The sequence below is a fragment of the Saccostrea echinata genome, unplaced genomic scaffold (genome assembly GCF_033153115.1).
Source record: "Saccostrea echinata isolate AGI-Se365-2 ecotype Australia unplaced genomic scaffold, CSIRO_AGI_Sech_v1 ptg000006l, whole genome shotgun sequence".
NCBI lineage: Eukaryota > Metazoa > Mollusca > Bivalvia > Ostreida > Ostreidae > Saccostrea > Saccostrea echinata.
Window position 1 is genome coordinate 6594601 of NW_026889755.1, and position 12674 is coordinate 6607274.

The 12674-nt window shown below is 32.8% G+C and overlaps 1 protein-coding gene and 1 long non-coding RNA gene across 2 annotated transcripts; one reads left to right on the forward strand and one right to left on the reverse strand.

Annotated features, from left to right (window-relative positions):
• Positions 1-6198: 6198 nt before the first annotated feature.
• LOC133180467 (uncharacterized) lies at positions 6199-7036 on the forward strand. The gene is made up of 3 exons (XR_009720330.1): positions 6199-6271; positions 6431-6505; positions 6936-7036. It is a non-coding gene; the product is annotated as an uncharacterized LOC133180467 (long non-coding RNA).
• Positions 7037-10698: 3662 nt separating this feature from the next.
• LOC133180307 (fibroleukin-like) lies at positions 10699-12655 on the reverse strand. Its single transcript, XM_061314854.1, has 4 exons — positions 12629-12655; positions 12349-12445; positions 11941-12108; positions 10699-10958 (listed from the first exon to the last, which is right to left on the reverse strand). The coding sequence occupies exons 1-4, from the start codon at positions 12653-12655 to the stop codon at positions 10699-10701; spliced, it is 552 nt and encodes a 183-aa protein (XP_061170838.1).
• Positions 12656-12674: the final 19 nt, after the last annotated feature.

Consider the following 12674-nt stretch of genomic DNA (forward strand, 5'->3'; position numbering starts at 1 on the left):
TGCAAAAATTAATTTGTATCCCCTTAGATTTAGAAGCTATTAAATCGATGAAAAAGGAAACCCCATACTTATTTTTAAACTACTATGGTTCCGCATGTGAAAATATCAGGGATTCCGTTGGCCCTGAAATGTTCTTAAATTGTCGGACATATATTGGTTTGATTGATAAATATCAAAACAGAATCGGAAGAGAAGTACACAGGTACTAGCAAACATGAGAATGCATGTTTAATATAACGGGTTGACGTATTCTGACATGCGACTTACCATTCGTCAGTCATGATGCTTTACCAACCGAACTTTTAACTGATTCAGAAATTCTTGAGACGGTGAAATAATCTACTTTCGATTCAGATGAAATTAATGATAATTCTCAAAACCTTTTTTATCCCAAGTAGCCATAACGGCCTTTGTCATCCGGTTATTCAATTCTTAGAGCATGACGAAAGGAAATTGATGTGTTTAATACTCTGGTATTTTATTTCTTTTCAGTCAAAGTATTGTAAACAAAGAAGAAAAAAAAAAACAATAATAATGACTTTTCCCCCAAAAAGAAATGAAAGATGTCCCTATACACATATGACATAAATAGACTGTAACTGAAATAAATTACGTAATACAGTCCCTGAAACGTTCTACTTTCCCATTTTTCCGTTCGCTCACCGTTCGTTCAGCGTGCGTTCACCATGCGTTCACCGTTCGCTCTCCGTTCACAGTTTTGCGTTCACCGTGCGCTCGCGTTCACCGTTCACAAAGCGTTCAGCGTTCGCTCTTCGTTCCGTTCACTTTGCGTTCACCTTGCGTTCAGCGTTCACCTATCGTTCAGTTTTCATTGTCATTCGGAACTCCGAAGTGAAAGGACTTATCTTTTTGTAGGGAAGGAGTTACAGGTTTTTTTAATTTAATAACTAACATATCGTGTTTGAAGAATTATTATTTCATGTTGAAAAATGTCTACGATATATATTTTTATTATTCCATCTTAGTTGTTAGATTATTTATTAAATTACTCTGGAAAATAAATGTTGTTAAAAGCACATTCTGTACCTATGTAGAATGATGCTGAAATGTTAAATTTAACTAAGGGCAATGTGCAAATACTTCAAGCACTGCAACATTTTTTTGTTTTGTTAAAGACGACAAATCGTTAATGGTGATGTAATTATCCAAGTCAAATAATCACGCAGTAAAATTACGAAAATACTTATTTCTAACACTTTTTTCCCCAATTACTACAGAAAATATGATAGAACTAGTTCTGAGAGTTATACATAGTACTGCGCATTTCCTGTTAATTTATTATCTTTGGAGCGAATTAAATTGATAGTATGGTTAAAGGAAATATTTATTTGAAATGTACTGCACTGCAGAATTTTCTCTTCTATAATATGTAAAGTCTATAGTTATAGAGAAAAAATTCTTTCTTCACCGTGACTTTATAGGTTTGCCATTCGATATGATTAATACCCCCCCCCCCCATTTTCCCCCTAGATTGGTTACTTAGTCAGTACTGTATTTCCAGAATATTTTAATTAACATTTAAAAAAAAAAAAATGTAAGGTCTTTTTTAGAACAAAAATGTCAGTCTCAAAACAAACATGCATCTAAAAAAGTCACAAAACAATAGTAGTTCAAAATGTACACGTGTCGGCGGTGGTATTTGAAATTGGCGGAGAGTATGTTTCAAATTCAAGTGTTAATGCCCAATGTATTTTATTCATTTATTATTCAAATGTTGGGATCAAATCTAGAAATGATAAAAATAAATGTTATAACTTGTTGGAAATACTCGCACTTAGTCTTCGATGTGACGAAACTTTCACACCTGCACAGTGTCGAATGATTTTGATTGACAGGACAAGCACGTGGACTTCGTGTGAACTTGAAGCAGGAAAATAAAAACGAGTATGACTGTCAAACAAATGGATATGATTTGTTGATAAAAAAAAAAAGTTACTTTCACTGTCTGATGTACTTAGAAAAAAAATTATGAGTTTTTGTTTGATATGGGTACAAACATTTAGTGAAGCCTGAAAGGAGGGGGGCTAAAACGGAATCTCTCTCTCTCTCTCTCATTTGTCTGTTTAATAAAAACTATAACAGCATATTACTTAAATATCAAGTTCTGAAAATTGAATTTATAACAAATAATATGAATATGTATCTTTGTATTATCTTGTCCGAGTATAACCACGGCCATCTAGATATACATGTAGAAGTCTGCTCAATAAATCATCATGAAAAATAAAAATGACACATAATATATTATTGTATTAAAAATTTAAAATACGAGCGTATAAATGCAAAACGTCCACTGACCTTTGTAATTATTTTTTTTTCCATTACTTTACACGAAATCGCCCTGACACGGAGATATATGAATGGATGTTACAACCGCTTTAATTCATTCTATAAGTCAGAAGTTTATACTTCAGCGTTCGGCAACATTTGCAATGTTTTAATGCAATAAAAATCGTGTGATTAAAAACTTAATGTGCATGCATCATCTTTCTTAGGACAATTTTGGAGAATTTATTTTATTGACTTATTTATTCATTCATTTATTTGCTTACTTATTTATTTATTTAATATTTATTTTTTGCACTGACATTATAAAACAATAAAATAGTTTCAATGCAAGGAAAAGATCAGAGGCATTCCGAATATATCGTTCATCTTGCGTTCACCGTTCGTTCAGCGTTCACTTTGCGTTCGCGTTTGCGCTCCGTTCGCGTTCTGCGTTCGCTCACCGTTCAGCGTTCACACATCGTTCACCAAGTTGCGTTCAGCGTTCACATATCGTTCACTCACCGTTCGCTCTGCGTTCGTTCACCGTTCGTTCAGCGTTCGCTCACCGTTCAAGTGGGAAAGTAGAACGTTTCAGGGACTGTATATTTATTTTGTTTTAATAACCAACTGAATTGTAATTTATGGCAGAATTCGTTATATTGCCACCCTCGCTTTAATGCCAAAATCTGTCTTGGACAAAAGTTGGCAAAATAACGAGGTAGCACTGTACATATAATTTTAGATCTCCCAAAACTTAAAAGTACAGCATGACAATAATCAAATTAAACAATTTTTATCAAACTCTTATAATGAAATAAATAAATAAATCTAGTATCAAATAAAAAGAACTTTATTTTATAAGAGAAGTTCAAGATAATGATAATGACAATTATCAATGATAATACTTTAATGTAGTACAAAACGCATGTGAAGTCAGTTTTAGCTCAAGACATTATTTCTGAAACACCTGCTGCAGAAAACGTTTGTTTGTTTGTTTGTTGTTTTTTTTTTAAAGAAATAAGCACAGAATGACCGAATTGAATCTTCACTAAAAGGTTTGGAAAAGTGAATGAACGTCAGATCTCTGCCACATAGTCACATTTCTGTCACCTTTGAGTAAACTTTCAACAATCTAAAAATTAACTGAATGTCAGAGTTTCATCTGTGAAATGTGTAAAGAAAAATATCTCAATAAAATGATCATAATAAGCCTCCTCTCAGTATGCATACTAAAATAATGAATATAAAACATGTTACATGTATTGGTGTGAAATTTTTGTAGCAAATTAAATCTACGATATGAAAATGGAAGACACAAACCCAAAACCAAAACTAAAACTTTAGGATTGAAAATGTTTGGTTCACAACTTCCTCAGAATGAAAAAAGTAAAGATAACTAACAGTGATAGGTGTAAAAAGAAAATAAAAATAAAAACAATACGAATCTGTGAACAGGGCAAAAACACGGAAATTCCAGAGGTGGGATCAGGTGCCTAGGAGGAATAACCATACTCTGTCGATTGGTCACACTCGCCTTGAGCCCTATGTATTAATTAAGTCTTAATTAAGTAAACGGAATATTCCATAGTCAAATTCAGTATAAAAGCAAAGGCCTAAAAATTTGTATGAAACGCGTCAGCCGAAATACGGCCCACTGATCAGTTATACTAGCTAACAAGCTCATTATAGCGAACATATTATTCAAGAAATACTGAATTTAAACGAGGTTGTTGAACCTTATCTGTCAATTGTCTCTCTCGGGTAAAATATAAATCAAAGATTACAGATCCACCACAACGAATGTTGTCTTTAATTAAGGCAAAGTCCCACGCTAAACTAATTATCTAGTAGTGTGCATCCCTAGATGCATCATTTATAATTTTTTCAGATTTAGTCTGATATGGCTTGCAATTACTTTGGAATGGTCTTGTCTAGAAACTTTTATCTAGTCTATCATCCAGTAAATGTAAGTCAAATCAAGTCTCTGAAGCAAGTTTAAGAGTATTTCTCCCTTGATGCATCATCCAAGCAAGTTTGGTTCAAATAGGCCTAATACACAGCTAATTGTGCCACGTACGTGTAACGTATGGTAGCACATACCATATGTTACACGTATGTGAAACATACGTAACACATATGTGTATTCCAAGTGCACGTTTCACGTACGTGGTACAACGTATGGATAAAATGCGTGTGACAACATACGTTTCACATAACGTACGTGAAACATGCGGTTGGAGTACACGTATGTGTTACGTACGTTTCACGTACGTGTAACATATGGTATATGCTACCATACGTTACACGTACGTTTATAAACGCATGGTTTACATGTGTATTGTCAACCACATGTTAAACGTACGTAAATGAACGCGTGGTTTACATATGTATTGTCAACCATACGTTACACATACGTTTTTAAATGCATTGTTTATATGTGTATTATAAACCATACATTACACATATTTCACACACATGGTTTACATTTATTATCAACCACATTTTACACATACATTAATATATGCATGGTTTACATGTATTATAAACCACACATTACATGAACGTTAATGACAAGTATGAGTATTATCAGCTACGTTACATGTATGTTAATAAAAATTGTTTTACATGTGTGTGAAAAGCTAGCTGTGTTTGAGAAGGCTGTATATTTTCTATATTAATGGTACTTTTACATACATGTACAATAAATGTAGGTCAACTATAATTAAATTCAATCCTTTTTATTTATTTTTAATTTCAATTTCGTTTAATTAATTAGTAAAATTAGTACTGAATTTTAGTCAATAAGTGAAAAAAATCCCTAAAAGTTTAATTGTTGCTGGGACTTGCGTATAATATCATATCATGATCTATGATTAAAACCCAGTCACCTCTGAAAGCTCACAGGTGTGTGCGTTGTTGACTTGTTGTGCGTGTTTTGCGTATTTAATGTTCCAATTTATTTCACATTGTTTACCTTACGTCCACTTGCATGTCTGTCATGGAGTAATCAGTTCGCATTGATGTATAGTTTACTCTTAGAGCAGTAAAACATAGTCTACAAACAACTACAAGTACACCAATCTCGTAATGTGTATACCGGATATCGGTAGAGGCACGTAAAATTGAACTCGATCATCGGTAGATATAATCATTCCGAATTCAGGAGCAAAAGCTGAATTAAAAAAAGAAGAAGAAAATCTCGATAATTTCACAACAAACTCAAATGGAATTCACATAAATAGATATTAGATAATTATACAGTAGGTAGCGTCCGTATAACACTAAAATATGCAAAATATACTTTCCGGAATTTTCACCTCCAATTATTATTTACGTTACGGGTGACGTCACTGGTAAGAAGTCTGACGTCTGCAAGACAGTGTCTCTAGGATAACGGTGAGGAATATATAACATCAACACTTATTTAATTACTTTATATTTCAGACTGTGTTGCATGTAAACTAACAGGCGTGTTTCTTTTATTTTAGTGTATAACGTAATGTAAACTAAGTAAGAAAATATTGACGCAGTCAGCTGTCTTGGTCAGCACCCAAGCCCAGGTGTGAATCAACACTGGCACACTATATCAAAATTCAGGTGAGGTTTAAAACATTCTGTTAGGCCTATAAAAATATTTATTGTAGCTGATTTTTTTTAGCCTACCAATAAGATGCAAATAAAACCCTTGATGGAAAAAGTTCCACCCACCCAAATGTATTTCTTTACAAAACATGTAGAGGAAATATAAATTATCTTTTAGGGCAATTAGGGTGTAACACTTATTTTTCAGATGTCTTTTTCATACAGTCCTTATGAATAAAAATAATGTATTTTAATGAGATTGTGATTTTTTTTATGTGATTTTAAATGTACATGCACTCCAGGATGGTGGCTGAAGCTCTGCATGACATCTCCTTTGTAAACACCTAAATGCCAAGTCTGGACTTCAAAAACAGATTCTGAAAGTTAAACCAGCATTATGGTAATACTCTTATTGTAATTACATATATCATGTAATGATGTGCATTACATTTCAATCACAAGAGGAGAAAATGTTAAATGTTATCAGTAAAATAAGTAATTTTTCATCTTGTTTGTTTTGCTTTACAAGTCTGAAATGCAATTTTTTTTTTACCTCAAGGACAAAAAGTATACACTTCGAACAGACACAAAAACATATAGGTCCATGCCAAGCTATGAAAGATTTATGCTGAGGGTAAGTTCTATTATTAGATCTACATGTATTATATAGAATTTAATTGTCAGACATATGGTTATGTCTAAAATTTTACTGTTGTATTTATATCTATGATAAGCAATATTTGCACCTGGGCTGACTTACATGTAATCACACAAAAAAATGTTTTAACTAATTAGGTTACCTGAGTCAGTCATGACCTATTGCCATCTGTTTTTAGCTCACCTGAGCTGAAAGCTCAAGCAAGCTTTTCTGATCACATTTTGTCTGTAGTCTGTCTGTCTAGCTGTCCGTCTGTCTGTAAACTTTTCACATTTCCGATTTCTTCTCCAGAACCACTGGCCCTATAACGGTGATCGAGGAATACATAACATCAACAGTTATTCAATTACTTTATATTTCAGATTGTGTTGCATGTAAACTAACGGGTGTGTTTCTTTTATTTCAGTGTATAACAATGTAGACTTAGTTTACCAAATAATTAAGAAAATGTTGACAAAGCACCACAGCCCAGGAGTGAATCAACACTGGCACTTTATATCAAAATGCAGGTGAGGATTAAAACATACTGTTATAACAGGTATTCATTGTAAATGTATTTTTTAGCCTACCAATAAGATGCAAATAAAACCCTCGATGGAAAAGTTTCACCCACCTCATGTATTTCTTCATAGAGCATGTAGAGGAAATTAATATCTTTTAGGGCAATATTAGGGTGAAACACTTATTTTTCAGATGTCTTTGCCTTTTTCATCCTTATGAATATTAATAATATATTTTGAGATTGTGATTTTTTGTGATTTCAAATGTACACTCCAAGATGGTAGCTGAAGCTCATATGTATCTCCTATGTAAACACCTAAATGCCATGACTGGACTTCAAAACAGATTCTGATAGTTTTACTAGCATTATGGTAATACTCTTAAAAAAGAAATCACGGCAGATTTTCTGATCCCATTGCTTTTAAACTTGCAATTACATATCATATAATCATGGTAATGATGTGCATTATACATTTCAATCAAGAAAAGAAAATGTTAAATGTTATCAGTAAAATAAGTAATTTTTCATCTTGTTTGTTTTGCTTTACAAGTCTGAAATGCAGTTTTTTTTAACATATATTTTTTTTTACCCCAAGGACAAGAAGTACATGTATATACTTCAAACAGACACAAAAACAAATAGGTCCATGCCAAACTTTGAAAGATTTATGCTGAGGGTAAGTTTTATTATTATATAGAATTGTCAGACACATGGTTATGTCTAAAATTTAACTGTTGTCATTTATATCAGTGATAAGCAATATTTTGTATTAGCTCACCTGATCTCACATAATCACAAAAAAAAATGTTTTTTAAAACTAATTTAAAAGTAACCTGAGTCAGTCATGACTTATTGCTATCTGTTTTGTCCATCATCATTCACTGTGCATTGTCTTGTAAAATTTGAACATTTTCAGTTTCTCTAAAACAGTTGAACTCATATTGACCAATTTTGGCATAAATAAATGCAGCATATGTGGGTGAATGGGAACAAAAATAGCAAATTTCATGGTCCCTGCTTCCTCTGGGGCATAGGGGATGGAGCTATATAAAACCATCAAAATTAATGCATTAATCTTTAAATCTGGACATCAAGCAAACTGTTAGCATGGTTGTAATGAGCATTGAGTCTTCTACTAAAATTATGGAATATATGGCCCAGGGTAAGTGATTCAGGGCTTTATTGATCATATAGTGAAAATGCAATGATTCATTGAAAATCCAAATAATACTCCTGGCCAGGAGTTTAAAGCAAACAAACTAAGTTCATGACTATGATGAACAAGTTTTGTTTTCTGAGTTCACTCACAATGCTTCTATTTTGAATTTGTCATGTAGAGAATTATAAGGTAGATACTTGAGGATAGTGAATTGTCTAGTTTAAAAGATCAATGTTATTAATACTAAAAAAAAAACTGTAGTTATTCGACACTATTAGTATCCCCCTGCAAACAAAGTTTGGGGGAATATGTAGGAATCACCTTGTTCATATGTCTGTTTGTCTGTCTGTGCAAACATGTCTGGTCCATATATTTCTTACGGAGGAACATTAGAATCTACTACTTCACACAAAGATTATTCATGACCTGAGGGTGTGTAATGACCCTGACCCATGGCCAAGGTCATTTGGGCAAGTTCAAGGTCACTGGAAGAAAAAGTTCATAATTTGTGTCCAGTCCATATATTTCTTACGGTTAAACTTGGCAAGCTCTCATTTTGCACAAATATTGCTTATGGCCTGAGGGTGTGTCATCACCTTGACCCAAGGTCATTTGGACAAGTTCAAGGTCACTGACAGAAAAAATTCATAATTCGTGTCTGGTCCATATCTTTCTTATGGATAAACTTGGTGAGCTCCCATTTTACACAAAGATTGTTTATGACCTGATGGTTTGTCATGACTTTGACCCAAGGTCATTTGGACAAGTTCATGGTCACTGACAGAAAAAATTCATAATTCGTGTTCGGTCTGTATCTTTCCTATGGAGAATAATTTTGGATGTTGGGAGTATCCACTTCACACAAAGATTGTTTATGACCTGAGGGTACATGTGTCATGATCCTGACCTATATAGTCACTGTAGAAAAAATGGATAAATAATGCATCCATACTTTCCAACAGAGAAATACTTGAAAACTCTTAATGTTTAAACAAAATGTGAATACCTCTTAAATCCTCAAATACTAGTATTAGTGACTTGGCATCTTCTCTGAAAAACTCAGTGGGGGGTATTTGTCCATTTTGGACAGTTCTTGTTTAGTTCTAAAGGGAATCAACCAAGAGTTATATGTGGAAAATAATAATGTTCAGAAAAAAACTGTGTTTTTCCATATGCAAATTCATTTAATATTTTCTTTTTCTTTACAGATGAAAGGAATTGTAGAAGAATGAATTGATGTTAAAATCTCAACATTAAATTTGGCCTAAATTTGAATATGTCTTTTGTTGTGATTGCCTAAAGAGCAATTAGGATCAGGAAATTTGAGGTGAAGGATATCCAGATATGTACCTTCAAAATGTGAATCATTCAACAGATGAAAAGAAAATAATCCCTTGAAGAAAATTATGTCAAATGCATGAAATGAATCATTTAATTGCACATTATTTTTGTTTCACATATGTTTACAATATGTGAAAAAGAATGTTCAAAACATATGTTTAACCATGGTTTGACAGATGTATGGTACTTATACATTTATCATATGAGCAGTGTATACAAACCATGTTAAACGCATGTTTCTCAAAACATACGTTACACACACGTTGCACGTACGTTATTCATACGTGAACCGTATGAATAACGTACGTGTGCAACATGTGTGTAACGTATGGTAGTCAATACATATGTGTAACGTACGTGTCACGCATGATATTCATACGTGTGAAAACGTATGTTTAACGTACGTGGTGCTTTTTTCATGTGATACGTACGTGAAGTCACGTATGTATCACATACGTTTAACGTATGTGATACGTACGTGGCACATTTTACTGTGTATTGCTCTTTACCAAGAATACTTTGCTGATACCTTGTCGAATGATAGGCCTGAAATGTTTTCTCCCACGATTTTTACTATTTCAGGAAAAAAGCAAATTATTGCGTGCACCGTATCAAATTTAAAATATTAATTGCCAAACCTCTTCAAGATCCTATACAAATATAACTTTTTCTCTATCAATGAATCCAGAATTGGTAGCTCCAATCTTTAAAGTTACATTCATGAAAAATACTGTCACAAAAGTTTTGTATTCTGATATCAAGTGGTTCTTAAGAAAGGCAATTATTAAAAGCACCTTTTCTCAATTATCATTCTAAGCATAAGAGGGATGCTGGCCATTTGAATTAACTTGAATTCCCTTCATCAAAGGATATCTTTTTTCAAGTTTAATTTCTAGAGATATCTAAAATGTGAACAGATGTTAGATGGACGACGGAGAAATACTAATCCGAAAAGCTCATTTGTACAATAGTTCAAGTGAGCTAGAACGTTACTAAATTACAACAGTACGAAATATATATATACTATACAAGAAATATATACATGTATGTGTATCGTCTATTCCTAAAATTACGAATTAAATCGACCTCGGAATAAATGAAACAAATATTCTATAAATTGTTCATTTAATTATGGAGAAGTTGAAGGTTTTCGAAATCATTAGTTAACTATTGACGTCGGATCATCATTTTCGTCTCCTTCACTGATAATCCAGTTTTAACTGTAGGATACCAAGGATTGGTCCAATAATCCGGGGGCCAGGCACCATTAAGGAAGGCAGTGTAACAAGCGTTAAACCACCAGCCTCCTTTATACTTAACGGCACAGTTAATTTTTGTATTCCTGTCGTTGTCCCTGTCTAGGGTGGAAAAGTACATCCCTGACAGCTGATTAATATTATAATAGCCAGTGTTAAACATACCATCACCTAAAGACAAAAAGGAAAACAAAACTATTACGCAAGTTTATATATAATCTTATAATGAAACTGTGGTATTCCCAACAGGACCCCTTACCCCAATATGTTTTCGGCTAATACATTTTTTTTCTATTTAGTTTATTTCCAAAAACATTTGCATGTAAATTTATTGGATATGAAAGAGTAAAGGTTTATATAAAATAGTAAATTCGCAGTTTTATACAGTAAAGATAGTTATAAGTATCTCGATTTTTTTTACATTTGACCATTTTTAGATATCAACCCTTGAATTTGTATCTTCCTTGTGTCAACAAAATGAATCATGACATTTAAACATTTCCTATCAAATTTGATAAATATTTTGCTTTCATTCATGTTATCAAATTGTTCCTGCATCTTACTATAATCCCTGTATTCCTTGTTTAACAAATGCTAAAATCTTTTCAAAAGCAAATGAAGAAATTACTGTTCAGCAATTAAAAACGACACTTAATTTCCTCAAGGATATGCCAGAGATGTCGTTTGCAAAGCGTCTGCTTTAAAAGTGAAAGACACGGTTCTCTCGGATACGACATCAAAACGGTCACAATGAGCGTATGCACAATACCAGAACGGCCTACCATTTTAATTGCAGGAGTGCAATGTTAATCCTTATTCTGGTGGAATTATAGAGGCAAAGATGTAATATTTTATGTTTCCCTATTTTTGCCTTTTCGTCTTCTTTTTCCAAATCTTCGGCATGTCATCCCTTTTGGATACCACACTTAGTATTAGTTTCATCAATTTAACTTCCCGGTGTATTATTATTACCATTTATAGTCGTAAGGTACCATTCAAACGTACAATAAAAATTAGAATTTCCATAATATAAGTTTGATTTTACAGACAAAATTAAAATATGATTTCATTATCACATTTACGATGTATGTGGATTTAACACTCTACCATACTGCAATATTTTTTTTAAGTTTACATTCCTTCTGTCACGTACCTAAAGTCCCCTCAGCGTTCCCAGCAAGATACAGTTGATACTTTTCTGCTTCATGGGAAACTGAGAACTGATCGTACAGCTCATATAGTCTGCTACCGTTCACAAGCATGATGGAAACATAGAGGGATGAGTTGTTTCCCTTTGTTAATTGATGGATTATGTCATTTCCTGTATTAACCAATTAACAAGAGTGTAATACCATAATTTTTTTTTTAAATAAAAAATGTGTTTGGAAGAATCATTTTTTTTAAATTTAAAGCTATATCATTTACAACCTAATCCATTACAACTTTGAATGTATATGTTTTTAGTTCGGTCAATTATTATTAATATGGAAGACAGTTCAAGTAATGTTATGATCTTTGCTAATACGTTCACTAATACGCTCTTAATACAATCTATATTTACCGATCCAGATATTCTGTTCCGGGTCACCAAATCCATTCTTATATTCAGTCCACGTCCTGTCAAAGCTTAGGGATCCATCCACTCGTTTTTGTATTGCCTTCAAAAGATATTTTTTTAAAAATATTATTGTACGAATATTTTATTAATGCATTGAAATATTCTCTCATAACAAACTTAGATTATATGTATTACCTCTCTTTCCAATCCATTTAACACAGATTCCAACATACATCGTTTATTTCATACGCCAATGTTTAAGATTAGTCATTAAATAACATACCGTCCATCCACCATCCATTGTATCCATATCACAGTAAACTTTGGCA

Coding starts and splice junctions, on each gene's coding strand:
- LOC133180307 (XM_061314854.1), bottom strand. CDS start 12,655: ATGGATACAATGGATGGTGGATGGACG. Junction 12,446..12,628: donor CAATGGATGGTGGATGGACG/GTATGTTATTTA, acceptor TATCTTTTGAAG/GCAATACAAAAACGAGTGGA. Junction 12,109..12,348: donor GGAACAGAATATCTGGATCG/GTAAATATAGAT, acceptor TGGTTAATACAG/GAAATGACATAATCCATCAA.